Here is a 26,893-nt window from a genome sequence, read left to right as displayed (position 1 = left end):
GTGGCATCACTGACTCGATGGACATGAGTTTGAGCAAGCTCCGGGAGTTGGTGATGGACACGGGGCGTGCTGCAGTCCATGGGATCGCAAAGAGTTGGACATGACTGAAATGAACTGAACTAATTGGCAGAATCTGAATAAGAAAATCATTTTAGCCAATTTTAACCTCAGATATGCAGATGACACCACCCTTATGGCAGAAAGTGAAGAGGAACTAAAAAGCCTCTTGATGAAAGTGAAAGAGGAGAGTGAAAAAGTTGGCTTAAAGCTCAACATTCAGAAAACGAAGATCATGGCATCTGGTCCCATCACTTCATGGGAAATAGATGGGGAAACAGTAGAAACAGTGGCAGACTTTATTTTTGGGGGCTCCAAAATCACTGCAGATGGTGACTGCAGCCATGAAATTAAAAGACACTTACTCCTTAGAAGAAAAGTTATGACCAACCTAGATAGCATATTCAAAAGCAGAGACATTACTTTGCCGACTAAGGTCCGTCCAGTCAAGGCTATGGCTTTTCCTGTGGTCATGTATGGATGTGAGAGTTGGACTGTGAAGAAGGCTGAGCGCTGAAGAATTGATGCTTTTGAACTGTGGTGTTGGAGAAGACTCTTGAGAGTCCCTTGGACCGCAAGGAGATCCAACCAGTCCATTCTGAAGGAGATCAGCCCTGGGATTTCTTTGGAAGGAATGATGCTAAAGCTGAAACTCCAGTACTTTGGCCACCTCATGGGAAGAGTTGACTCATTGGAAAAGACCCTGATGCTGGGAGGGATTGGGGGCAGGAGGAGAAGGGGACAACAGAGGATGAGATGGCTGGATGGCATCACTGACTCAATGGACGTGAGTCTGAGTGAACTCCGGGAGTTGGTGATGGACAGGGAGGCCTGGCGTGCTGCGATTCATGGGGTCACAAAGAGTCGGACACGACTGAGCGACTGAACTGAACTGATACTTCAACTGAAAGAAAAGAAAAGAAAAAAGAAAGAGGGAGGGAGGAATTTCTTCAGGATGTATCTAGGTGAAAAATCACTTCTTACTCCTGTGCCACTATCAACTGCCCCTTTCAATCTTAAGATTCTTCTCTCTTCCTGTAGGAAGATACATATTACCTATCCTTGATTAATTTTTCATCTCTGAGTTTTTTTCTCTTTGTTTTGAGATATTCTTTACCATCTTCTGTATCACTAATTCAGGATTCTGAGACTGTCCATTTTGCTTTTCAATCCTTTCTTGGTATTCCAGTTTTGATAATCACAATCTTAATTTACAGATACTTTCTTATCTTCTTCATTTTCAGAGAAGCTGATCTTGAGTCGTGAATTCAATATCCTGTTAAATATCTCTGAAGATTGTATTTTGAAAGTGCTCTATTTCTTAGTATTTTGTATTAGTATTTTGAATACTTAAGTGTTTTGAAAGTTCTCTTCTATTTCTTAAGTCTATCTGAGTGTTTCTGTTTCAGAATCTGCTGAGGATTCTGTATTATTTGGCCATATTATAAAGGAAGGATTCAGAAAGATCAAGTTAGTTTAGTTAGCTGGCACAGGTTTTCTAAGCCCTTGGATTAGGTAAGCCTTTTCCCGAGAGAGGTGGGCTGATCATGGGGATCTCTGGGTGAAGAGTCCACAGATACTTATTGAGCATTCACTATGTGCTGAGGTGATGTGCACAGGAAAGCTAGGGACACCTTTTCCCACTGGTGACTTAGGAGAAAGTTTTACTTCAGGAACAAGACACTTCAGCTTATTTACTGTTGGGCAGAGTTGCTCTTTCACTTTTTCCCCCTTCAAATCTGTTTTCAAAGTTCAAAGGTACTTTATGTTCTTATTCTGCAGTCCAAGTCCTAACACAGGGAGTCTTCCGAGGCAGATCCCTATTTTATTTTAGAAATCCAGCCTTACTGACTTTACTCTGGGAGCAAAAGTCACAGCCAAGCCCTAGAGTAGTAATTCTGAATCCTTGGCTGCAAAGTAGAATCACCTGGGAAGTTTTTTTTTGTTTTGTTTTGGTTTTTTTAAATCCTTATGCCTGGAGTTCCATCCTTTGAGATCTAATATTCTTATTTAACTGGTCTGGACTGAGACCTGGGCATCAGGATTTTAAAAGCTCCTCAGGTAATTCTAAATTCAGCCAAAGTTGAGAACTTGCTACATAACAGGCTTGCTAGCCCAGCTGTTCCATATTGTTTTATAACAACCCTGATGACTGCCCCATAGCCTGCTTTGGCTCCCTTGCACCAGCTAACCAACCTTGGAGTTCTGCCCAAGCTTGTGGAAAAGAACAGTATGTACCTCTGCAGAAGTCTTTACACCTGTTGTGGGCTGGGTTTCCTGAGTCTAGTTTCCATCAGTCCAATTTTATCTACTTTACATATTCCAGAAATTCTTCATAATTTTCGACATACTTCTTGAAGTTTTCCTGTTTTCTACCACTAATGTGGATTTCTTCCTCTTTTTTGAAATCATTCTCCACCCGTCCCCTTCCCTTCCCCAACTCTCATTTCAGTGGGATTTGTGGAGGGAAAGAGGGTGAAAGGGAAGGGTACTCCCAACAACCCAACTCCCTGTAGATCACTGTTAAAATTTTCACATTTGAAAATACTGCCGACTATCTGTACTCTTTGCATTCAGATGCGGTTGAAGTACTGTGAGGTAAGAGAGTTTAACTCAGAGAGCATTTTGATGTACCTACTACAAGCACAAAGTTAATAAATCAGAAGAGGTGAGAGATGGGAGGTGGGGGAAGAGGAGCTGGTAGCTCTTCAGAGCTTTATGTCAGTCAATTGCTTTTTCTAAGAAAACAAAGCTTAAAAGTAACGATGTAGCCACTACTGGCAATGAAACTAAAGTATGATGACTAAAGTATCAGTCATCATGATAATGTCAATTAGAGGACCTTAGAACACAGTGACTTTTCTTTAATGGAAAAAGGACAACATTGCATAAAAATTACAAGATGGTCATCTTAATTGACATAAACACACACACTGGAACAGGATCTATTGATTTGCAACCATCAGGATCCTGACAGTGGGAGTAAAATATCACAGTTTCTTTGAGAAAGATTAAACTCTGTCAAATTAATGTACAATTCTCACTTCCACAAAGAAACCACTAAAAGGAAGCAAAAGATCTCAATTCAATAAAAGTCTTTTGATTCCATCCATAACTTTGTTCTTCAAAAAAACCAACCAACAAAAATCCTGGAGAAATATGAATTAGGTAAGATTACTAAGAAGGTATATAATTATTTTAAAGACTGTTACCAAAGACAAACTGATTATGGGTTCCAGATCAACCCTGGTAGAGGAAAAGGATTTGCTGATGGATTGGCTGGAAAGTAGAAGGGAAAGAGAAGTCTAAGGTTTATTTCCTTAAATCTATTTAAAGGAAGCAAAACATATGATATAAACATAATATAGAAGATAAAGAAATTAAGTGTCTGCCACATTCTAGGCACCCTTCTTCACTTAACTGTCACAACAATCTGTGGGCGTAAAAAATCATTATTCTCATTTTACAGATGAGAAAGATGATTAAGTAACTCAAGGTGATTAAGAAACTTGTCTAAAGTCATAAAAATACCAAGTAGTGATTCTGAGATTCAAAATTCATGTCTATCACTTCTGAAGTCTGTGGGCCCCCTCCCCTGACTATTCATTGTACCTTTATACAGAAATGACAGAAACTCAGTCCCTCTTGTATATCTATAATGATATGTTATAATGGATGATCATTGTCTGTAGTTTTTCTTTCACAACTGGCCTTAGTTCTAGGGTTTCTACTCGGTTTTGAACAGTCTATAGTGATGCTACAAAGAAGGCACATCAGTCAAGACAAGACTGAGAAGACTTTAAAAGGAACAAGGTGATCTTGGTTTCTGACAGGGATCACTTCTGAGTCAACCTTCTGTCCTCCTCCCACACAGAGTTTCAAAGAGCTTCATATGGGCTTCACAGAGGGAGAGCAGAACACCTTAACCTTGATACTGACAATACAGAAAATTTTTATAAAATTGATTTGTTCCAGAAAACCCCAAAGGGCTTCTGGGAGAAAAAAGAATAAACCATTTACTCTAAAATTTTCCCAGGAAAATATAAACAAAGAGAGACAAAAAAATTAGTAATTGCCTTTTCTTAATATAGAGACAGAAAAGAATAAAATTATATAAAGGATTATTCTAATATATCAAAAATTCTATTCACAGAATATATTAGAATATTACAGAATAGATAGAATTCTATATGGAATATATCAATATAGCATGTTGACAGAATATTAGATATCAATATGTAGATATATATATTATAGATAACAATAGATAATATAGATAATATATATATAATATATAGATACATATCTATATATTGATATCTACTATTCTATCAATATATTATACAATATATATCAATATAGAATATTGATAGATTATTCATGCAAAAAGGGATTATAAGAAAAAATTAATATATCTGCTCATTTCTGCAAAAAATATAAGAATAAACCAAGAATGAATGAGACTGGCTACCTATAAGAGGCAGAAATTTAGCAACAGAGTGGAAATAATGAGGTAATGGGGACAGGTTAGTAGGATGAGGGGGATAACACTTTTGTGTCTTTTTATATCATCTAGAATCATGGTAATGTTTCATATACCCCAAAAACAAATAATTAAAACCAACCAGAGTGTGAGGGGAACTCCAATGGAAGGCAAACATAACAGATGAACTTAACTGTATTACAAGTGAGTAACATCACCACAACGAAGGAAATGAGAATGAAAGAACTAACCTAAGTTGGAGAATAGTATTTTTAGTGTATGCTACAGGCTCAGGACAAAAGGAACTACTTTCAAGATACTTCCTACTTAGGAAATCTGTTTTTCACGGGGGGGGGGGGGAGTGTGCATGTGTGTGTGCATTCAGTCACTCAGTCACGTCCGACTCTTTGTGGCCCGATGGACTGTGGCCCTCCAGACTCTCTGTCCATTGGATTTCCCAGGCAAGAATATTGGAGGGGTATGGGTTAGCAATTCTGAAACTGCTTTCTGTGTATACTATGATTAAGCAAATAAATAAATATACTGTGGATAATGAGAGCCAGGTTTCTCACTGTAGGAGAAAGCAGTTTCAAAGCAGCAGAGACAAGGCTAAAACAAATCTGTGATGGGGTGAAACTGAAAGTGTCAGTACGTACCGATAGTTTTTAACATATTATTGACCAGGGGATTTCGGCAGAAACTAACACCTGTGGCCAGCAATTTATAAATAAATCTTGAAAAGTCTCTGGTCAATAAAATTCAGGTAACAGAAAATGTATTAATATGTTTCTAGTCAGTAATGAGTTAATACATATTCACATACTAATACAGAAGTATACATAGATATGCACAGATACACATCGAAGCACATGTATTTCCTGGACCTGTTAAGAGCTTCTAGAAGCAATACCATTCCACAGCATCATTTCTAAATACCATTCTCCAGGAAAAGGAATCAGACAGAACTCCTTGGAGAAATGGCTGATTCTACACCTGGGGCAGGAAAATTAACCAAAGAAACCCTGAGCATCCACTGGTGTCAAAAGTAAGCATGTGCTCAAGAAACAGTGTTGAAAGGACAAAGGAGCCAAGCTGAAGGAATTCTGAATTGCCAAATCTAGGACAATCTGAGCAACAAGAGTATTAATGAAGAATAACCTACAGAATAAAACAATATCCATGGGTCAATACTGGTGTAAATAAACAACTGAATAAACCAACAGGGGAGAAGAGGCAGCTCTTCCTCACAGCAGAATTCTAATTAAATGTAGAAGAAACAGTGGAAATAGAAAAGTCACCATTAGGCAAATACCACAGTAATAACTGCTGCATACAAAAATCGTTCATTCAAGGGTGCTAAAATTAGTGTGTGAAGGTATGATGTAAAAGAGGTTATTCCCATAGTTTCCTAATATTTCCCTCCCAATGAGATACTTCATAATTATGGACAGAAAAACAGTAACTTTATAGTGGAAAAACATGGCAGACAGACCCATCTTAACCAAGTGATCCAAGTTAAAATCACCAGCAGTGAGACACCAATGTCATGCACCTCCTGGTAACTGAGAAGGGCACAACATCACTTAGGTGGTATTTTTCCAAATATGCGTAGTAGCCTCAATCTGATCAGGGGAAAACATCAGACAAACCCAAATTGAGGGATATTCTACAAATTGGCCAGTTTTCTTCAAAAGTGTTAAAGTCATGAAAAACACAGAAAGATGATAAACTGTTGGATACTGAATTTGATGGTACACTGGAAAAAGGACATCAACATAGGCAACTGGTGACATTAAAGTTAAGATTTGCAGAATGGTTAATAGCACTAAATCCACATTAATTTCCTAATTTTGATAATGTATTGTGGTTAGGTAAGATGGCAACACTAGGGGAAGCTATGTGAAGCATATAAGGAAATTCTCTGTACTAGTTTTGCAACTATTTTGTAAGTTAAAAATTATTTCAGTGAAACATTAAAAAAAAATGACTCCTGTTGAAAATATTACCGAAAGCAAGATTTGATTTAATTTACAGTGGTAGCTTTGTGGTATTGCCTATAAGTGGGAAAAGTTTTTCCTTTTAATTTCGTTGACAAAAACCTCCAGTTTTAAAATATAAATTGCTGAGTTAGGGAAGTCATTGTAGCATAGGTGAAAAATCCTTTACTTTGTATGTTTGAAAATTTTCATAATAAAAATTTTTAAAAATGTTATAGACAAGATTTCTACTACTACTACTACTACTACTAAGTCACTTCAGTCGTGTCCGACTCTGTGCGACCCCAGAGACGGCAGCCCACCAGGCTCCCCCGTCCCTGGGATTCTCCAGGCAAGAACACTGGAGTGGGTTGCCATTTCTAAGTGCTTATTAATATACTGAAGAGAATTTCCTATTATTTCTATAACTTTCATAAACATTTAGAATTTGGTCATAGAAGTTTTAGGGCTAGCAGGACCTTAGAAATCAAGACAGCTTCTCCTGTGTCACTGTACATGAAAGAAGCGAAAGCCAGGGAGGCAACATCCAGTTAGAGTTGGCCACAGTCTGAATCCTCTCTCAGCTCCTATTCTAGGTGTTTCTCAAACGTTATACACTTGAGCTCTTCTTCATCTATTCTAAACTTATCAAGAATGATAACTATCAAAACACTTTAACTACAACAGAACAGCAATACTATTTATAGCTGTTTCCAATTTAACCAAAAGTGAAATTTGAACTAATTTACCAGACCTGTGGAAATGAAAAATGGGTTCAAAGTAGAAGGCAAAATAATGTTGTGGTTCAATATGCAACATTAAAGAAAAGAGAATCAACTATTCTAGTATACATTTTAAAGAACGAACTCTCATTCCTGTTGCCACCCTTGTTTAGTGACTTGATTTTTTTAATGTGTGTATTTCTTTTTTTGGGCACACAATCCATTTAGTTTAGTCTTTCAATAGTTTATAATTTCCCTATAAGGGACTTCCTACATATTTTTTGTTAGATATATTCCTAGATATTCTAGTTCATTATGCTATTTCACATGAAACCCTTATTTTTCAAACTTTAAACTTTTTATTTGGTATTGGGGTAACAGAAAAGAAGATATTAAGAAGAGGTGGCAAGAATACACAGAAGAACTGTACAAAAACGATCTTCATGACCAAGATAATCACGATGGTGTGATCACTCACCTAGAGCCAGACATCCTGGAATGTGAAGTCAAGTGGGCCTTAGAAAGCATCACTACAAACAAAGCTAGTGGAGGTGATGGAATTCCAGTGGAGCTATTTCAAATCCTGAAAGATGATGCTGTGAAAGTGCTGCACTCAATATGCCAGCAAATTTGGAAAACTCAGCAGTGGCCACAGGACTGGAAAAGGTCAGTTTTCACTCCAACCCCAAAGAAAGGCAATGCCAAAGAATGCTCAAACTATTGCACAATTGCACTCATCTCATATGCTAGTAAAGTAATGCTCAAAATTCTCCAAGCCAGGCTTCAGCAATACGTGAACCAGATGTTCAAGCTGGTTTTCGAAAAGGCAGAGGAACCAGAGATCAAATTGCCAACATCCGGTTGGATCGAGAAAACAAGAGAGTTCCAGAAAAACATCTATTTCTGCTTTATTGACTATGCCAAAGCCTTTGACTGTGTGGATCACAATAAACTGTGGAAAATTCTGAAAGAGATGGGAGTACCAGACCACCTGGCCTGCCTCTTGAGAAACCTATATGCAGGTCAGGAAGCAACAGTTAGAAGTGGACATGGAACAACACACTAGTTCCAAATAGGAAAAGGAGTACATCAAGGCTGTATATTGTCACCCTGCTTATTTAACTTCTATGCAGAGTACATCATGAGAAATGCTGGGCTGGAAGAAGCACAGCTGGAATCAAGATTGCCAGGAGAAATATCAATAACCTCAGATATGCAGATGACACCACCCATGGCAGAAAGTGAAGAGGAACTAAAAAGCCTCTTGATGAAAGTGAAAGTGGAGAGTGAAAAAGTTGGTTTAAAGCTCAACATTCAGAAAACGAAGATCATGGCATCTGGTCCCATCACTTCATAGGAAATAGATGGGGAAAGTGTCAGACTTTATTTTTTGGAGCTCCAAAATCACTGCAGATGGTGACTGCAGCCATGAAATTAAAAGACGCTTACTCCTTGGAAGGAAAGTTATGACCAACCTAGATAGTATATTCAAAAGCAGAGACATTACTTTGCCAACAAAAGTCTGTCTAGTCAAGGCTATAGTTTTTCCAGTAGTCATGTATGGATGTGAGAGTTGGACTGTGAAGAAAGCTGAGCGCCAAAGAATTGATGCTTTTGAACTGTGGTGTTGGAGGAGACTCTTGAGAGTCCCTTGGACTGCAAGGAGATACAACCAGTCCTTTCTAAAGGAGATCAGCCCTGGGTGTTTCTTGGAAGGAATGATGCTAAAGCTGAAACTCCAGTAGTTTGGCCACCTCATGTGAAGAGTTGACTCATTGGAAAAGACTCTGATGCTGGGCAGGAGGAGAAGGGGACGACAGAGGAGATGGCTGGATGGCATCACTGGCTAGATGGACGTGAGTCTGAGTGAACTCCGGGAGTTGGTGATGGACAGGGAGGCCTGGTGTGCTGCGGTTCACGGGGTCGCAAAGAGTTGGACACGACTGAGTGACTGAACTGAACTGAACTGATTTAGCAAATGAAAAGAAAGTAAATAAAATAGCTTCAAGTCATTCTATAAATGAGAAAGCAGAACTTGAACCCAGGTCTCCTGATACAGAACAGAATAAATTATTCCCCAGTTTTGATCTGTCTAAAATGATGAACCATTTTTTATCCTGACAACAGCCTGTAAGATGAGTTTGAGAGCCCTGAAGGGCATTACCATCTACTGCTCTATTTAGTAAATGTAACCTTGGGTAATTTATATAACTTCTCTGAACTCACTTTTCTCACCTAGGGATAATTAATCATACCTCAAATGGTTACTGTGAGAAATAAATGAATAAATATATAAGGTAACAAATATGGCTATTGGCATACCAAGGAGTCCACAGACTAAGAACTCCTTATTGGATGGGCTTACCTTTTTTTCACTTTTTTAAAGAGTTTGAAGAAGCTGGTACAGTTTTTGGCACATATAACTTGAGGGGATATTTATTAAATGAAGTCATTATTAAATAAATGTTGAATTTAAAACTATTCTAGAGATAAATATTCAGTACATTTACTCTTTTAAAGATTTTAAAAAGGAAAGCTCCATTTTGTCCATATAACTGGGACCTCTCACAGCAGTACTTACTCTCTACTGTCGCTCCCTCATTTGGGTTTGAATACCCTTCTCCTTTCCGTTTGATTCTTCGAATAATACCTCCATCTTCAAATAAATCCTCTCCTTTGAAATCAAGGAGCTCAATCTAGAAAGGAAAAAGGGATATGGCTGAGAATGGCCCAAACAAATTCAATTTAACATACTTAAATGCTAGGGCAACTATTCTTTCATTTTACAAAACAAAACTCTGTTTTATATTTATCTGTGCTTCTCAGTTATTGGAAAAGTAGGGAAAGAAGAACACTGCACTTCTCAATACCTGGAAAGAACCTTCACTTAGTGATAATGTCTAGGAGCACATCCTGTGGGGCTACACTGCAAAGACAGACAGGAAATGCTAGGAAAGCTGCCTTGTGGGCAAAATGCCAGAGTGACACCGTTCTGGCCCAAAACTACTTTGTTTAACTCTAGAGGCCACCACTTTTTCACCCCAAATTCATGGGAATTCCCTTCTTAAAATGTGAGACTAAACCCTATGAATCAGGCCTACAACCAACTAAAGGTGTATTTTAACTGTTTACAATGTTTCAGGCATTTTCCCTCTTAATTTTTTAATTAAGTGTGGCCAAATATGTGTGACTCAACACAGGATGAGTAACATTTTATCACCACCTACTGCTTCTAATGAGGAAGTGAGATCTAGGACAGTTATAAACCTCTGTCATAAAAATAGCTTTACAACTTGGTTTAGGTGTATTTCAACATTTATCTCCCACATTTCTCATCCTGTCCTCTGGTCGGGTCTGAATATGTCACAACTCAGACCACTGATCGGAACCTTTATTTCTAAGCCTGGTTTCTTTTGTTTATTTGGATATGACCATTTTGTGCCAGAGACACGTTTCTAAGAAAGCACTGGCACACACCCCTTGGGTTTGTGGGAAACAATTCAAGAAGCCAAGCTCCAAAATAAATAAGTTGGATCCGATTCTCAATAGCAAGCTTAGCTCCTCGCTGCACTGCCTGTCACTTTGGAGCCAGCACTGTAGTAGAGCAGATGCTAACAAGGCAACATCACACACACACTTGCCTCAAAAAAGAGAGTTGCATTCGAGGGAATTTTGGGGAGACTGCCAGCTGAGCCATATGCATATTCGGGTTTGCACAGTAAATGACAGATCTCCCCTTTCTTCATGGTAGCCACCCCAATGTCCCATGCCTTGATAACTTGGCCTAGGAGAAAGGAAAAAGTGGTTGAAAGCTATAGGCTATATTTTAAGACTTTCACAAAACAAAAATTCAAACACATTTCCCATTCCTTAAATGATATACTACTCAGCTAGGAAACAGGGGCTACAAAAAAACTCAGTAAAAGTTACACACTAAGAAACAAATTGTGATTTTTTTTTTTTTTTCTGAGAGCTAACAGAGAAGATTCTCTGCTGAGAAGCATGAAAGTGGTATCAGATTCTAAACTGCTCAAAGACTAAGTCTTTGAAAAGTGGCAGTAACATGATCTTTGAAATGTGGCTGGGCTGCAGTTGTTGGTTAATTTATAATTTCAACCATAAGAATAAATGCGTGTTTTCTAGGCAGAGATGGAACAAAAATAGTATAGAAAATGGAATTTGTCCTAAGAAAGCTTATAATTTAGTTGGGTAGACAAAAACAACAAACAAGAAGCAGTCGGAAAAGTATAAATTGCATAAAACGGCCCATGAAACAGATTTCTCCTCAAAGTTTAGAGTGAAAAAAAGAAGTGGTTTTTGTTTTTCTAAAAAACCAGAATGATGTGTGTCGTCTTCTGCCAAATCACAAGAACTACAGAACTCAGAAATTTTTTTGCTTACTTCCAGGAAACTAAAAGTTTACTGTAAAAGTGTATTTTTTTTTTTTTTTGGATATGGACCATTTCTAAGTCTTTATTGAATTTGTTACATTACTGCTTCTGTTTTATTGTTCTGGCTTTTTTGGCCACAGGCATGTGGGATCTTAGCTCCCGATCAGGGATCAAACCCACACCCCCTCACTGGAAAGTGAAGTCTTAACCACTGGACCACTGGGGAAGAAACTTAACCTACATAATTGGATCTTACAATAAGCAGTCCCAAATCCTCAGAAAATGTACAAAACTTCAAAGGATGATATACAAATTTGAGGTGCTCTGTCAAAGACTTGAGTGTTCAAAGTGAGACCAGGTGAGCAATGAACACCAGAAAAAGCAAAATTTTGAAAACAGCTGTTATCTTGAACTGAGAGCTGATGGTAGGATTACAGTAAGGATGATTAGAATAAGAGGAACTCTACATTAAGGTATGTAAGTACAGAGGGACAAAGCATTTGTGACTCATGACTTCAGCTTAAGCATTACAACTTTTCAAAATATCAGATATACTTATTTTAAAGTATATGTAAGGTATACATGCCTATTTTTACAAACATCTAAGAGAGAAAGATATAAGTGAAAAGTCATTCATTCCCTCCTTATAAGAAGCCACTGTTGTTATTTCTTTTTTGTATCTTTCCAGTGTGCGCTGTTGCTTTTTAAAAAAATTAAAACAAAAGGACAGCATACTATACATTCAGGTCGGAACTGCTTTTTCATTATATAGATTCTTATATATTTTAATTATATATAAATATATGACATAAAATGCTATAAATATAAATATGTTTATAATTTATATATGTGTGTATATATGCTTATATACACACACTTATATCTTTATTCATCAGCTGATAGGAGGATATGAATTTCAGCGGTTAGCAGTACAGCCTGCTTTAACTCCAGACTGCGTAAATTAGAATACCAGGTCTGCCGCATATTAGTTGTGTGACCTTGTACAAGTCTCCTTGTCTGCAAAATGTAGATAATAATAGTACTTGCCATATAGTTGTTATAAGAATTCAAGTGCCTGGCATATAATATACACTGAATAAAGAATAGTCGTCATCATCATCATAAATACATACTGACCTACTTCATGCTCAGTGGCTTCAGAATATTCCAGTCACTCTACTCTTGAGAAACATTATCATCAACAGTACTCTAATAAGGATTTTTGTCCCTTATGTTTGCCTTTTTTGTGCAAGTTTATTTGGAGAGCAAATTTCTAGAAGTGCAGAAGTGATGTGCACTTTCTATTTGATAGATATTGCCCAACTGCCCTTCCAAAAGGGCTATATCAGTATACATGCCCACACACAGTTCCAAAGTGAAAACAGTCTAGAATCTTTAGAGGAAATGTAAAGTCTGCTGTTGACAGGCTGCTTCACAGTCACTGATGCTCCTCAAAGACTGTGACTGGTTTTAGTGTCGTCCATACAGAACTTTTTTTACTCTCAACTCTGCTATTTTAAGACCAATAATACCTTACACCCTCTTTTATTGGAAAGAGGAAACCATATTGTGGGGGTACTACTGTATATTTGTTCAAGACATTTAGCCAATTACTGAGGAGCAAAGGTCTGTCTAGGTTCTAAAAATTTCAAAGTGGGTGTTCCCTTCTTCCATCTAAGAAGCATGCAACATAGTCTGGCTAGTGCAGCAGAAAGACACATGCCCTGTTTTTTTTTTAAGTATATGATGAACACCAACACAGATTACAAATAGTGGCTTTTGCCTTGGGCTGGGGATTGGAGCAATCAGCAAAAGCGTAATTCACAGATGATGTTTATGGTAGGCCTGAGAAGCTGGAAACAGCAGTCTGGCTATTAAATCCACAGGAACCCCAAGCTATATAAATCATGTCTGTGCCTTTGGCTTTTCTTCTCATTCAGGAACATTTAAGGTTCTTTTACACAGAACTTCAGATACATGAATGAAACATGCTGAGCTAAGAGCCAGCCTGATATGAACATGGATATGTTTCTAAAACTGTCCATCTTGGGCCTCTTCATAAAAAGCACTTCCCCGATTTTTAAAAAAGAACCTCATTATAGAACACTTGGAATGTATATAAAAACACAGAGAATACAATAAGAAAAAAAAAATCTCTGCAATTTCAGCATCTGGGGTAAATTGTCAATTTCTTGGTTCATTTTCTTCCAATTGTGTAAGTCTACTTTGTTTACATATTAAATTTTTGTATATACATTCTTAAAATTCTGGTCATAGTTTGATTTTGTAGCCGACTCTTTATACTTATATGGGTATTTTTTTCTGTTAAAAGACAATATCTGAAAATATGACTTTTAATAGCTATATGCTATTTCATCTTTTGAATATGCCATACTTTCATTACTCCCCTAATAAACATTTAGACTTTTTTATAAAAGCCTCTCACCTGACTCATTAGGACCAAGGTTGTAGGTTAGTTTAAAATGTTGCTTTGAGTGAAGAATCATTAAAAAAATATAAAAAAATAAATAAGTAAATGAACATATACATGATGTCAAACTTTTTTAAACTTAAAACCTTGATTATCAAAGTGTATTAATTCACTAATTCTGTGTTAGAAGGCCTAGGCCTTGTCTCTGAGTGTAATAAGAGTCCTATTTCATATTCACTATATAAATCACACTTATGGTATAGCACTTGGAATTTACAATGTGGATATCTTTAAAGTGGAGTAAGAACTAGAAGACACTTGTAATCAGTATGTAGAATCTGTCTGGTAAAAATTTGTTCTGAATGGCCTACTTATTTCACCTGGCATTTACCCACCCCTAATTCAATAGCCATTTTAAAAAGACTTTTAGCAATTCACTTTAACAAATCTTTCCAAAGATGTTCAACTTAGTCTTCATGGAAATAATTCCCCTTTCTTCTTATATATATATATTATATAATTTCAGTGTTTTATATACTAACGAAACTGCATAATTACAAAAAGGATACTGGATATAAGCAAGTTTAAACTGATTCTTAGTAAGAATCTGAGAAAAGAAAAAAAGCGGGCCCTAATGTCTAGAAACTGCCTGACACAGCTCGGTCTGGGTGATTCTGAAATGGGCCCAGGGCACCCAGCTAGGCCATGCTATTCTCCTACTGGATATAACAATCTCACAAAACATCATTGGACCGTTACTCTGAAACCATGAAAAAGTGAGACAAAAGAAGAGCACTTCAAAATTTTGTCTGAGCATGGACAAAAAACAAGATCCCTGTGCAACCTACAAAATACCAAACATCCCCCTCTCCTGGTGACAGGAGTGACTGCCACTTCTCTACAGGTACAGCTCAAGCCTCTCACTCCAGTCAGCCCTCCTCCTAGCTGAGATCTGCTAAGATACCCAAAGAATCATCTGCATTCCCACAGTATCAATCCAGAGCAAATCCCTTCTTCCTTAAACTCTTCCCAAATCACCTAATACGAGCCCCAATCCTATAGGCCTTTCGAACATTCTTACTGGGACACCCCCGGCTTCCCATGGTGTGCAGACTATATGAGTAATAAATGCAACCTGTTCACTCCAGTTGTGTTCCTAGTGGTCTGTGGCTGAAGGACACTGATGACTCTCTCAGCTGGCTGAGGCAGAGTGCAGGGCCACACCAAAGAAGAGGAAACAAGGGGTATCACTCAGCATCTTTACCAGCAGAATGGAGAGTACCAGTTACACTGGAGTTGGTTAAGCAAGCACCTACCTATTTCCTTAGAACTGATTCCTAAAAGCAGATTCACTGGGTCAAAGCAAAAACATTTTTAAGATTCTTGATTTTGGGGATCTTTTGGTCTCTTTAGGGTCTTAATTATAGGTATAATACACCAAGAATATAAAAACACAATTTATTCTCCGACTTGTTCTGGACTTCAATTTTACTACCTCAAGTACAATTGATCAATTTCAGCAGTCCTATTCTATTGGTAACAAAATATGAAACGAGAATATATACTTAAAAACAATGCACTGTACTTTTTTCTTCTTTCTGCAGAGTTTAATATAATTTTTTCTGATTAAAAATAAAAACAAAATCCAATTTTATAGATTCAGTGTAGGTTCATCAGTTGTAACAAGCATACCACCCTGGAAGGGGGATGTTGAAAAAAGGGAAAGACTAAATCGTGGTAACGTACATAAAAATGACCATTTCAACCATTAAGTGTACAGTTCAGTTCAGTAGCTCAGTCGTGTCCGACTCTTTGCAACCCCATGAATCGCAGCACGCCAGGCCTCCCTGTCCATCACCAACTCCCGGAGTTCACTCAGACTCACGTCCATCGAGTCAGTGATGCCATCCAGCCATCTCATCCTCTGTCGTCCCCTTCTCCTCCTGCCCCTAATCCCTCCCAGCATCAGAGTCTTTTCCAATGAGTCAACTCTTCGCATGAGGTGGCCAAAGTACTGGAGTTTCAGCTTTAGCATCATTCCTTCCAAAGAAATCCAGTGGTCACGTATGGATGTGAAAGTTGGACTGTGAAGAAGGCTGGGCACCGAAGAATTGATGCTTTTGAACTGTGGTGCTGGAGAAGACTCTTGAGAGTCCCTTGGACTGCAAGGAGATCCAACCAGTCCATTCTGAAGGAGATCAGCCCTGGGATTTCTTTGGAAGGAATGATGCTAAAGCTGAAACTCCAGTACTTTGGTTCAGTTAGGTATAGTCAAACTGTTGTGCAACCAATGTCCAGAATTTTTCATCTTGCAACACTAGAACTCCACTCACTAAAACTCATTTCCTCCTGCCCCAAGTCTCTGGCAAGATTTCATTCTACTTTCTGTTTTATGAATTTGATTACTTTCGATTTCTCTAGATGTAAATGGGATCATGCAATATTTGTCTATTTGTGACTATATTATTTCAGTTAGTATAATGTCCTCAAGTTTCATCAGTTTTGTCTCATTTGAATAATACTCCACTGTACGCATATACCATTGTAAGTACATTAAGGCATTTTGTTTACCCACCCACAAACGTTTGGGTGGCTTCCACCTTTCGGCTATAATGAATAATGCTACAGACATGGGTGTACAAATATCTCTTTAGAATTCTGGTTTCAGTTCTTTTGGTATATACCAAGAAGTGGAATTGCTGGATCATAGGTTAACTTTTTCTTTGAGAAACTCCCATGCTGTTTTCCATAGTGGCTACACTATTAACATTCCCACCGACAATGCACAGTTTCTCCAAAACCATGCCAACACTTGTAGTATTTTTTTATAGTACCTGATGGATAGGAGGTGATATCTTACTGTGGTTTTGATTTGTGTTTTTTCTCTAATGATGCGGTGATGCAGAACATCTTTCCATATGCTTGTGGTCCATTTGTATACCTTCTTTAGGGAAATGTCTATTTAAGTCCACTGTCCATTTTTTAAAAAAATTTTATTGAAGGGTAATTGCTTTACAGAATTTTGTTGTTTTCTGTCAAACCTCAACATGAATCAGCCACAGGTATATATATATATCCCCTCCTTTTTGAACCTCCCTCCCATCTCCATTGTCTGTTTTATAATCAGATTATTTGAGGGTTTTTTAGTTGCTGGATTATAGGAATTAAGTATTTAAGATATTAACCCCTTGTCAGATACATGATTCACAAATACTTCTTTTCATTCTCTAAGCTGCCTTTTAAAATAGGGTTTTAATTTTTTTCACTTTTACTTTTGGTTGCGCTGGGTCTTCATTGCTATGCGAGCTTTTCTCCAGCTGCAGTGAGAGGGGGTACTCTCTAGTTGCAGTGGGCAGACTTCTCATTACAGTGGCTTCTCTTGTTGCGGAGCACAGACTCTAGAGTGTGTAGGCTTCAATAGTTACGGCATGTGGACTCAGTAGTTGTGGCTCCCAGGCTCTGGAGCACAGCGTCAATAGCTGTGGCACACAGACTTAGTTGCTCCATGGCCTGTGGGATCCTCCCATACCAGGGATCAAACCTCCACCTCCTGTGTTGGCAGGCAGATACCTTACCACTGAGCCACCAGGGAACCCCTAGGCTGCCTTTCCATTCCATTACTATATCCTTTGATGCACAGAAGTTTTTAATTCTGATGTAGCCAATTTATGTACTTTTTACTTTTGCTGCCTTGCTTCTAGTGTCTTATTCAAGAAATCATTGCCAAATCTAAAGTCATAAAGCTTTCAAGTTCTCTCCTAAAAAAAAACTATTTTATGTCTCATATTTAGGACTTTGATTCATTTTAATTTTTATATATCATGGGTCTAACTTCATATTTTTGCATGTAAATATCTAGCTTTCCCAGCATCAACTGTTTCCTTTCCTTAATAAATGGTCTTGGCATCCTTGACAAAATTAATGACTAACTTTTAAATGTATGTTTGCATGTGAAATCATTGATAATACTGACATTGTCTTTCTTCTTTTCATACTAAAGTTTTTCCTGTATATTTTTTCCTCATATTAATTTTATCTTATTTTTTAAATGTCTTATAAAAAAGGACTCTGATAAATCATCCCCATTCCCTACCAAAAGGATATGATTATGAATTCAACAAACTGATTTATATGTTAAGATTCTTTTAAAGGGTTCATATGTTTTATGTTACATTCTGTTTTTGCCATTGCTCTAATTACCAAGAAAACTGATCACTGGATGATCCTTCCCCATACTCATGACTTATCATTTCAAAGACAGGGAGAAAAAATAATGTTTTGGGACAGCCTTCATGGTCAACTCTGCCAGGCTAAACTGCTAGATACCTGAAGTCAGGAGTCATGTATTGATTATTTTTTATTTCCCAAAGAACTTAACACCACAATATTATACTTATAAAGGAACACAGTCCATGCTGCAATATCTATATGGAATTAAAAATTTGTCAGCTTCCCCTAGTCTACTCTCACCCATGCCTAAATCAGCTTCTCCTTAATATCCGCTCGGTGATGAAACTGGAAGCATTCTTCCTTCACTGGAAAGTACCAGGTAAGGCCAAAGAAAGTACTGAAAGTTTGTTGTCTTTCTGGCTCTCATTTTTGGGAAGGACAGAAAAATTGAATATTTTGGGCTAAAAGCCTTCGCTCCAAATCCTGAATGCTCCTAAACTGCATGTTAAAAAAAAAAAAAAAAAGTAAACAGATGTTAAGACTATATTTACAGAGGAGTATCAATAGAAATTTAAAGGGAACATATGGCTAAACCACAAACAACCCACAGGAAGCCGGCTGCATGGTTACCCGTTACTAGTAAGCGTATTTTCCTCACTGTAAAATGTTGTCAAGGCCTAAAATATGTTTAAAAAAAAAAACAGGGCAGGGATAGAGACACAAATGTAGAGAACAGACTTGTGTACATAGAGAGAGAAGGAGAAAGTGGGATGGATTGAGAAAGGAGCACCAAGTATAAAAGAGCTACCTAGTGGGAAACTGCCGCGCCGCACAGGGAGCCCCCCTCGGCGCAGAGAGAGAGAGAGAGAGAGAGAGAGAGAGAGAGAGAGAGAGGGGATATATGTAGGTATTAATTAACTTGATTGTGGTAATCATTTCACAATATATATGTATATCCAAAAATGAATATAAAACAGTAAAAAAAATCATTTCAAATAATGTAATAGCAATAATTTTGCTTTTGATAAACCTCATTAAGTACATCATTCCTGTAAGAAAAATGTCTGGTATACAGCAGGCACTCAGTAAATTCTGCTGGACCAGGACCTACTTTGTTTCTGTACCTAGTTTTGGGGCTAGTTTTAAACCTTAATATCTAAACATAACTTGAAAGAGTTATGGCTCTGTCATAACTGTGTAACTGGCTCTGCCACTTACTGTATAACTTTGGGCTAATTATAATTTTAATAATATTATTATAACTATAAATAATAGTAATAATTATAACTTTGTGCTCTCACTTTACCTGTTTCCTCATATGTAAACAAAAAACCAACTAAAAGAAACTAAAATAGCTAATTATAGTAGGTACCTAAGACATTTTAAAAAATCGGTAAAGTGGGTTTCATTAAAATTGAAAATTTTTGTTCTTTGAAAGACTGATTGAGAAAATGAAAAGGCAAAAAAAAAGAAAATGAAAAGGCAAGTTAGAGACTGGGAGAACACACTTGCAAAATACATATCTGATTAAGTGCTTGTCTCACTGGGTACAACTCAGTGGGCACAAGATTTGAACAGATACTTCACAAAAGAAAATATACAAATGTACACTAAGCACAAGAAAGGACACCCTCAGTGTGACTAATTACCAGGAAAATGCAACTGAAAGCCAACGTCAGACACCATTCCATGTGCATTAAAATGGTTAAAGTTAAAAAGACTGACACCACTACCAACTGACAAGGATATGAAAAACAGACTCTCAAACCTTGCTGGTGAAAATGCAAAATGGTACAGACGCTTTGAAAAAACAGTGTGGTAGCATCTTATACAGTCAAACATATGTTTACCATGTGATCAACAAGTCCACTCCTGGGTATTTACCCCAAAATAAATTTACCCAATATATCCACACAAAGACAAGTATGTGAATGTTCAGTACACTATTCACAATAGCCCCAAACTGGAAACTCCAATGTCGTTTTTGAATAGATGAACAAATTGTAGTATTTCCATACTTGTAAAATGCTACTTGAAATTCAACATGTATGAATCTCAAAATCATTATGCTAAGTGAAAGAAGTCAAATGCCAAAGATGACATATGATTCCATTTATATGAATTTTTGGAAAATGCAAAACTGTAGTAACAGAAACCAGATTAGCGACTGAATGGCCCAGGAACTAGGAACAAATTTTTAGGGTGAGAAAACTGTTCTATATCTTGATTGTGGTGGGGGGTGGTCATATAACTATTACCCATCAAGCTATACCTTTAAAAAGGTGAGTTTTAATATATGTAAATAGTACCTCAATTAAAAAAACTCAGTCTTAGACACAGATGTTATTCTGACTAATTGCCACCTAAACTATACTAAACAGATTGTGTAAAAAATCTAAAATATACTCAGGAGTGACTGAGTTACTTGAAGATGGCAAGATTGGGAATTTCCCACTATTGAAAAAAAAAAAGGGGGGTATTTCAGAGCAAAACTGAATGCAATTATAAAAAAAGTAAAGTTACATTTATGAATTCTTGAACTGTCTGTATAAATTTTAAATACCTCACACTTAAAATTATTTGTTTTAGTAAGCCCCATGCACCACAACTACTGAGCCTGTGCCCTACAGCTTGGAAGCCTCGACTACCGAGTCCGTGTGCTGCAAGTACTGAAGCCCGTGCACCTTAGAGCCTGTGCTCCGCAGCAAGGGAAGCCACCGCAGTGAAAAGCCTGCACACGGCAACTAGAGAGCAGCCCTCACTCAGCGCAACTAGAGAAAAGTCCATGCAGCAACAAAGACCTAGCACACTCAAAAATGAATACATTTAAAAAACCTTTAAAAAAGAATAATAGGGTTGATGTGAGGATTAAATGAGATAATGCATATAAGCCCTTTGCCTTGCACTGCAAGTCCTAGAAAGTATTCACTATTAGTCTTTCAACATATACTTTCTCCCTTTTACCTCAGTATGCTAATGACTGACAGCAATCACGGATCACGATGCATCTAATAAGGTTAGCTTAATGTTAAAGGCAGATCACTCACCTTTACTTCATTACGCTTTACTCTCAATAGTAAGAACAGTAATGTCAAAAATCCAAAATGACTAGTTTGTCTTCTCAAATTGAGGGAAGAATATAAGAGATAAGATTTTTATCTTCATAATTCCCAACTGTATTTAGTCATATACCAAGAACACCAAAGACAATTTCATTGAAATAGCCTTTTATAAAAAATCACCAGATTCTCACAGGGGTAGATGGGGAATGAGTGAAGCCTTAGTGTCCTTAGATTTACTTATAAGAACAGACCAGATATAATTACTGCAGCCCCCAAACCCATCCCTTCCCAACTTTAGTGACAGCATATCTGCTGGAGGGAGAGGGAAAGAACAAAAGCCCTATGACGGAAGCATACTTGGAAATCCTGAGTCATTCTTATTTTAGCTTCTTTTAAGATGAGCTATGGAACAGTTCTAGGGATTCAGAATATGTAATAAAGATTTAGTTTAAAAAATTCAATGAGGGAAACCATCATTGTTTCATTCTAATTTCTGTAACACACTCTGTAGTGGTAATAACCAGCTGTCTTAGATTGATCCAGTTACTTTCTGGGGCTAAAAAAGATGCTTAAGCATTGTTTCAAAAGGTCTGTATGCAAGCACAGTAAACAGGAGTGAGGCCCCCAACTGCTGTAACACAGTTCTCGCCCCTCCATTGTAAAGCCCAGTACATAAGGAATCGAGAGAGTCCAGTGTACAATACTTATGCTGCAGTCCATTTGTATTATTTCTCTTCATTACAATGAAGTAGTCACTGGCATAACATATAGGCATAAACTAAGCTGCCTAACCAGTGTTTGTTTTCTAGGCAACTGAACACATTATGTTATAGAAGTTTTACCACAGTGATACTGCTCTAGCCTCATATTCCTAATTATCATCTTCAGGGGTCCTCTAAAGGTTTTTGTTTTTGTGTTGGGTTTAATCCTTCACAGTTTTTGTCCCTGTACTCTTCACAGAATATACAAGAATGGAATCTCAGACTCAGGACTAATCTTAAAGCTCTTCTACAAACGCTTCTTTTTGTAAGAGTAGGGAAGGTTAGGTGACCTATTCATGTTAACATACCACAGGGAAGAACAAAAACTTCAGGAACGCTGGCTTCCTAACACCCAACTGGATGCACTCCCCATGAGACCATGCGACCTCTAGATAGGTGTGCTGAACGTACCACATCAACTGAAAGCTGCCTCTTCTCTGCTCAAAATTCCAGGAAACATAAAAAACTGTGTCCGAAAGTCTGTTCTTTATATCTCCACTGCTGTCCTGTAGATAGGTTCATCAGTACCATCTTTCTAGATTCCATATATATGAGTTAATACATGGTATTTGTCTTTTTCTTTCTGACTTACTTCACTCTGTATAATAATAGGCTCTAGGTTCATTCACCTCATTAGAACCGACTCAAATGCATTCCTTTTTATAGCTGAGTAATACTCCAATGTGTATATGTGCCACAACTTCTTTATCCATTAATCTATTGATGAATATTTATGTGCTTTCATGTCCTAGCTGTTGTAAAGTGCTGCAAAGAACATTGGGGTTCTATTTTATGGAAATAGTCTTTTCAATTATGGTTTCCTCAGGGTATATATATGCTCAGTAGTGGGATTGCTGGGTCATAAGGTGGTTTTATTCCTAGTTTTTAAAGGAATCTTCATATTGTTCTCCATAGTGGCTGTATCAAGTTGCATTCCCACCACAGTGCAAGAGGGTTCCCTTTTCTCCACACCCTCTCCAGCATTTACTATTTGTGGACTTTTTGATGACGGCCATTCTGACTGGTGTGAGGTGATACCTCATTGTAGTTTTGATTTGCATTTCTCTAATAATAAGCCATGTTGAGCATGTTTTCATTTATTTATTAACCATCTGTATGTCTTCTTCAGAGAAATGCCTGTTTAGGTCTTCTGCCTATTTTTTGACTGGGCTGTTTTTCTGTTTTTGAGCTTCATTAGCTTCTTGCATATTTTGGAGATTAGTTCTTTGTCAGTTGTTTACTTGCTATTAATTTCCCCCGTTCTGAAGGCTGTCTTTTTACCTTGCTGCTAGTTTCCTTCACTGTGTAAAAACATCTAAGTTTAACTAGGTCCCATTTGTTTACTTTTATTTTAATTTCCATTACTTTCACCGTAGTGCACTTTACTGAGAAAATCTGGGTACAGAAGGCGGTTGTAGAAATTCTCAGCAATTCTTCAGTCTACGTGCACAGATAACTGCTGACAGAAGACCGATCATCTTAAACCTACCAACTTCAAGACAGAAATCCAAAGTGGGGGCAGTGGGAACAAAGAGGTCTGATAAGCCATTTACTCTGGGGTCCTCTCAACTAAATAATGATGCCACAGCCATGCTGGTGGCCCTGGAGCTTCACATCCCTACATCAGCAAGAATGAAAAAAGGTTTAACCGTTGTCACTGTCTGCTATGTTAAGGAAAAAAATATGTACTTGATTTTGATTGCTATCCTACTAAACACAAGATTAATCTCCCATGAGCCATCAACTCACTGAGGACCCAAAGGAGAAGGGGGCAGTGACCCAGCCAGCATCAGAGCTTGAAGAGAGTACTGTTGGACGGGAAGCAGAAGTTGCCATGACACACAAATGCCTATGGGTACAAGGAAACCAGAAACTCAGAAAGAGTTTAACTCCTTAGCTACTTGCTGTTTCCTTTCCCAGATCCTTACTTAGCTAGCAACTCAACTAATGTGTAGAGTCAGAAAAAAGAATGAAATTTTTCAATACTGAGGCATAGTGGTGAATGGGGTGGGGGGGATTGCCTCCTTTCTCCTACACTTGGCCTGGGAATAAACTAAAATCTGCTCTATCTGTGACTGATAAAGCTAAAAGGACTTTGTAATTCAACTACTAACTTCCAACAAGTCACATGGTCCATGAAGTTCAATTTGATGTATGGGCTATTCTTTTTCCAAGATTGAAAAAAAAAAAAAGAATAGTAAACTAACTGAAGACATTTAAAAGTATTTATAAAGAAATTAGTAAAAAATCACATTTAAGATTTTCAAACAGTGGTTCTCAACTTTTTTCCTTAGGACCTTATTACATCTTTACCAGTTCATTTAAAGTAATAATAGCTTCATATGTTAGTATAAATTATTTTTATGGAAAATAATTATATTTCCCCCAAACAAAACAAAACAAATAGTGAGAAGAGTGATATTGTTTCATAATTGTTACAAATGTAAAATGTGTCTGACAATTCAATCTGATTCTCATACCTACTTTTAGATTCATCTGTTACAACTGCAAGTTTTAGTTGAAGTATATGGAAAAAATCCAAACCCACAAAGATAACAGAAAAGATAGGAGCTATTTAATAGCCTTTTCAGATAATCATGAATATAATAATCTGATACTACATCAAAATTGGACAGGTATTAGTTTCATAAAGGTCAGTTGCCATGTGAAATCTGAGATCATATCAATGAATTTTTCATATGATGTTACATTAAAATCCACTGGTCTAGCTGACATATCCAATGGACCTTTTACTTATGAGTGATTTTGTAACATCTTGCATTGGTCCCTGGGAAAATACTGTTCACTGAGTCACATAATCTTCCAAATGTTAACACATTTCATTGTATAATATCTTAAAACACATTCATTTACACTCATTGATCTCATCAGAAATCTTTTACGTTCTGGGAAGCTGTCCAGCTCTGAGTAGCAGATACAAATTTTCTCAAACTGCACTTTTCACCTAAAAACTCAATGGTAGAAATATTGTCACTTGTTCTGGAAGTGACAGGCTCACTGCATTAATCTGCAAGAAATTATCTTCCAAATACAGAATAGTCAAATCTCAATAATCACAGCTTGTCCTTTCAAATAAAAATGATGCTTCACAGAAAAAATCCAGCCAGTTCAGTTCTCAACCAAAGTGCACAAGTGCTTCCCCTTGAGATAACCTCTGTGTGTGTGTGTGTGTTGGGGGAGAGTGGTAGGGGGGTTGGCATAGTGTCTTATGTGTGCTTTCCCATCTGTCTCAAAATACCAAAACAATGTGAAACTCAACGATTAGGATTTAACAAAATTAATATTTTTTTACACCACATCAAGGACATTCTTAAGTGAAACTTGCTTTCCTTTGTCTTTCTTATTTAAGCAGTAAGTGAGGACAGGAAGAACACACTGCTGCTGCTAAGTTGCTTCAGTCATGTCCGACTCTGTGCGACCCCATAGACGGCAGCCCACCAGGCTCTGCCGTCCCTGGGATTCTCCAGGCAAGAACACTGGAATGGGTTGCCATTTCCTTCTCCAATGCATGAAAGTGAAAAGTGAAAGTGAAGTCACTCAGTCGTGTCCGACTCTTAGCAACCCCATGGACTGCAGCCTACCAGGCTCCTCCGTCCATGGGACTTTCCAGGCAAGAGTGCTGGAGTGGGGTGCCACTGCCTTCTCCGGAAGAACACACTGGTATAATCTGATGTCACTGTCTAGATTTGCGCTAAGGCTCTGGCAGTTTTTCACCACTGCAGCTTAGTACCATCAGTGCAAATGTCAACACAGTAAGAAATAATAAATAACATCTTAGTATTATAATGAAAACAATTTTGACACTATGGACCCCCAAAAGAATCTCAGGGACCCCACAGGGATTCACGGACCATACTTTGATAACTACTGCTCCAAAATATCTTCACTTTTGGCAAGGATAAGATCCACTAGCTCCCACATAATATAAATAGCAATAAATCTAAGCAAAACACAACTCAAAAAAAAAAAAAAAAAACCCTCTTACCTTTGCCAAGACTAAAGACAAATGGTTCATTTCTATCATGACTGGAATCAAACTTCTTTCCATTTGACAATTTCCCTTTGTAATGGACATAAACTTTGTCTCCAATCATTGGTGTTTCCTCACTATTTCCCACTCTTTTGACAATCTAGGAAAGACAAACGTCAAGAAAAAAGGAAGTTAAACATTTTTCTTTTAATCGGAGAATAAAAATGTCACTCAGTCCATGCCACATCACTCAGGCAGATTTGTAAACAACTCTCTGTCCTTTCTAAAGGCCTCCCTCCTAGTTCTTGCAACAACCTTCACTGTTAGAAAACTGTCCTATACCACTAAATATTTAATACTATATTTAATTGTACTGTTAACCACACTATTCTCTCAAAATAATAAACCAATAGAGCTTGTTTTATTGCTTTAATGCCCCATGTTTTGACACTAAAATCTCTGAAAACACAGAGCTAGTTCATGTACAAACTGAATTAGACCAAAAAGATTAGTGGACTTTCAAAAACATTCAAAAGTAAGTCTGAAGCAAAGTTTCAAAGGTAAGATTTTTACTTCTCTCCTTTCTAAAAACATTAGCTTCTGATTAGATTCCATTAGTTTGGTTTTATTTCAAAAAGCCCAATTTTCTGATATAACAGGTTATACTTCCTACTATCTGAAGAATATGCAATGTGTAAAAAAAAAAAAGTCTGATATGATACTGAATAACTTGTGTTTTAGTAAAGGAAATGTCATAACGTTTCAAGTTGAAAAATATTTAACTATCATAAAATCCAGTATATTTATTTTGTTCTTGGCAGAGCAAGACACTAATAGAGTTGGTCAAGT

The 26,893-nt window shown here is 37.3% G+C and overlaps 1 protein-coding gene across 3 annotated transcripts in view; it reads right to left on the bottom strand.

The window, feature by feature from the left end:
* FKBP5 (FKBP prolyl isomerase 5) overlaps positions 1-26,893 on the bottom strand; it is a 110,761-nt gene that overhangs the window by 24,419 nt on the left and 59,449 nt on the right. For all 3 annotated transcript variants that reach the window (XM_040249844.1, XM_040249843.1, XM_040249845.1), the window contains 3 exons: positions 26,060-26,204; positions 10,880-11,022; positions 9,820-9,934 (listed from right to left, as the gene is read on the bottom strand). In XM_040249844.1, coding sequence (XP_040105778.1) covers positions 9,820-9,934; positions 10,880-11,022; positions 26,060-26,204 — 403 coding nt within the window. The remainder of the gene's footprint in view (positions 1-9,819; positions 9,935-10,879; positions 11,023-26,059; positions 26,205-26,893) is intronic.

The sequence above is a fragment of the Oryx dammah genome, unplaced genomic scaffold (assembly GCF_014754425.2).
Source record: "Oryx dammah isolate SB20612 unplaced genomic scaffold, SCBI_Odam_1.1 HiC_scaffold_11, whole genome shotgun sequence".
Classification (NCBI taxonomy): Eukaryota; Metazoa; Chordata; class Mammalia; order Artiodactyla; family Bovidae; genus Oryx; species Oryx dammah.
This window is presented reverse-complemented; position numbering and strand designations above follow the sequence as displayed.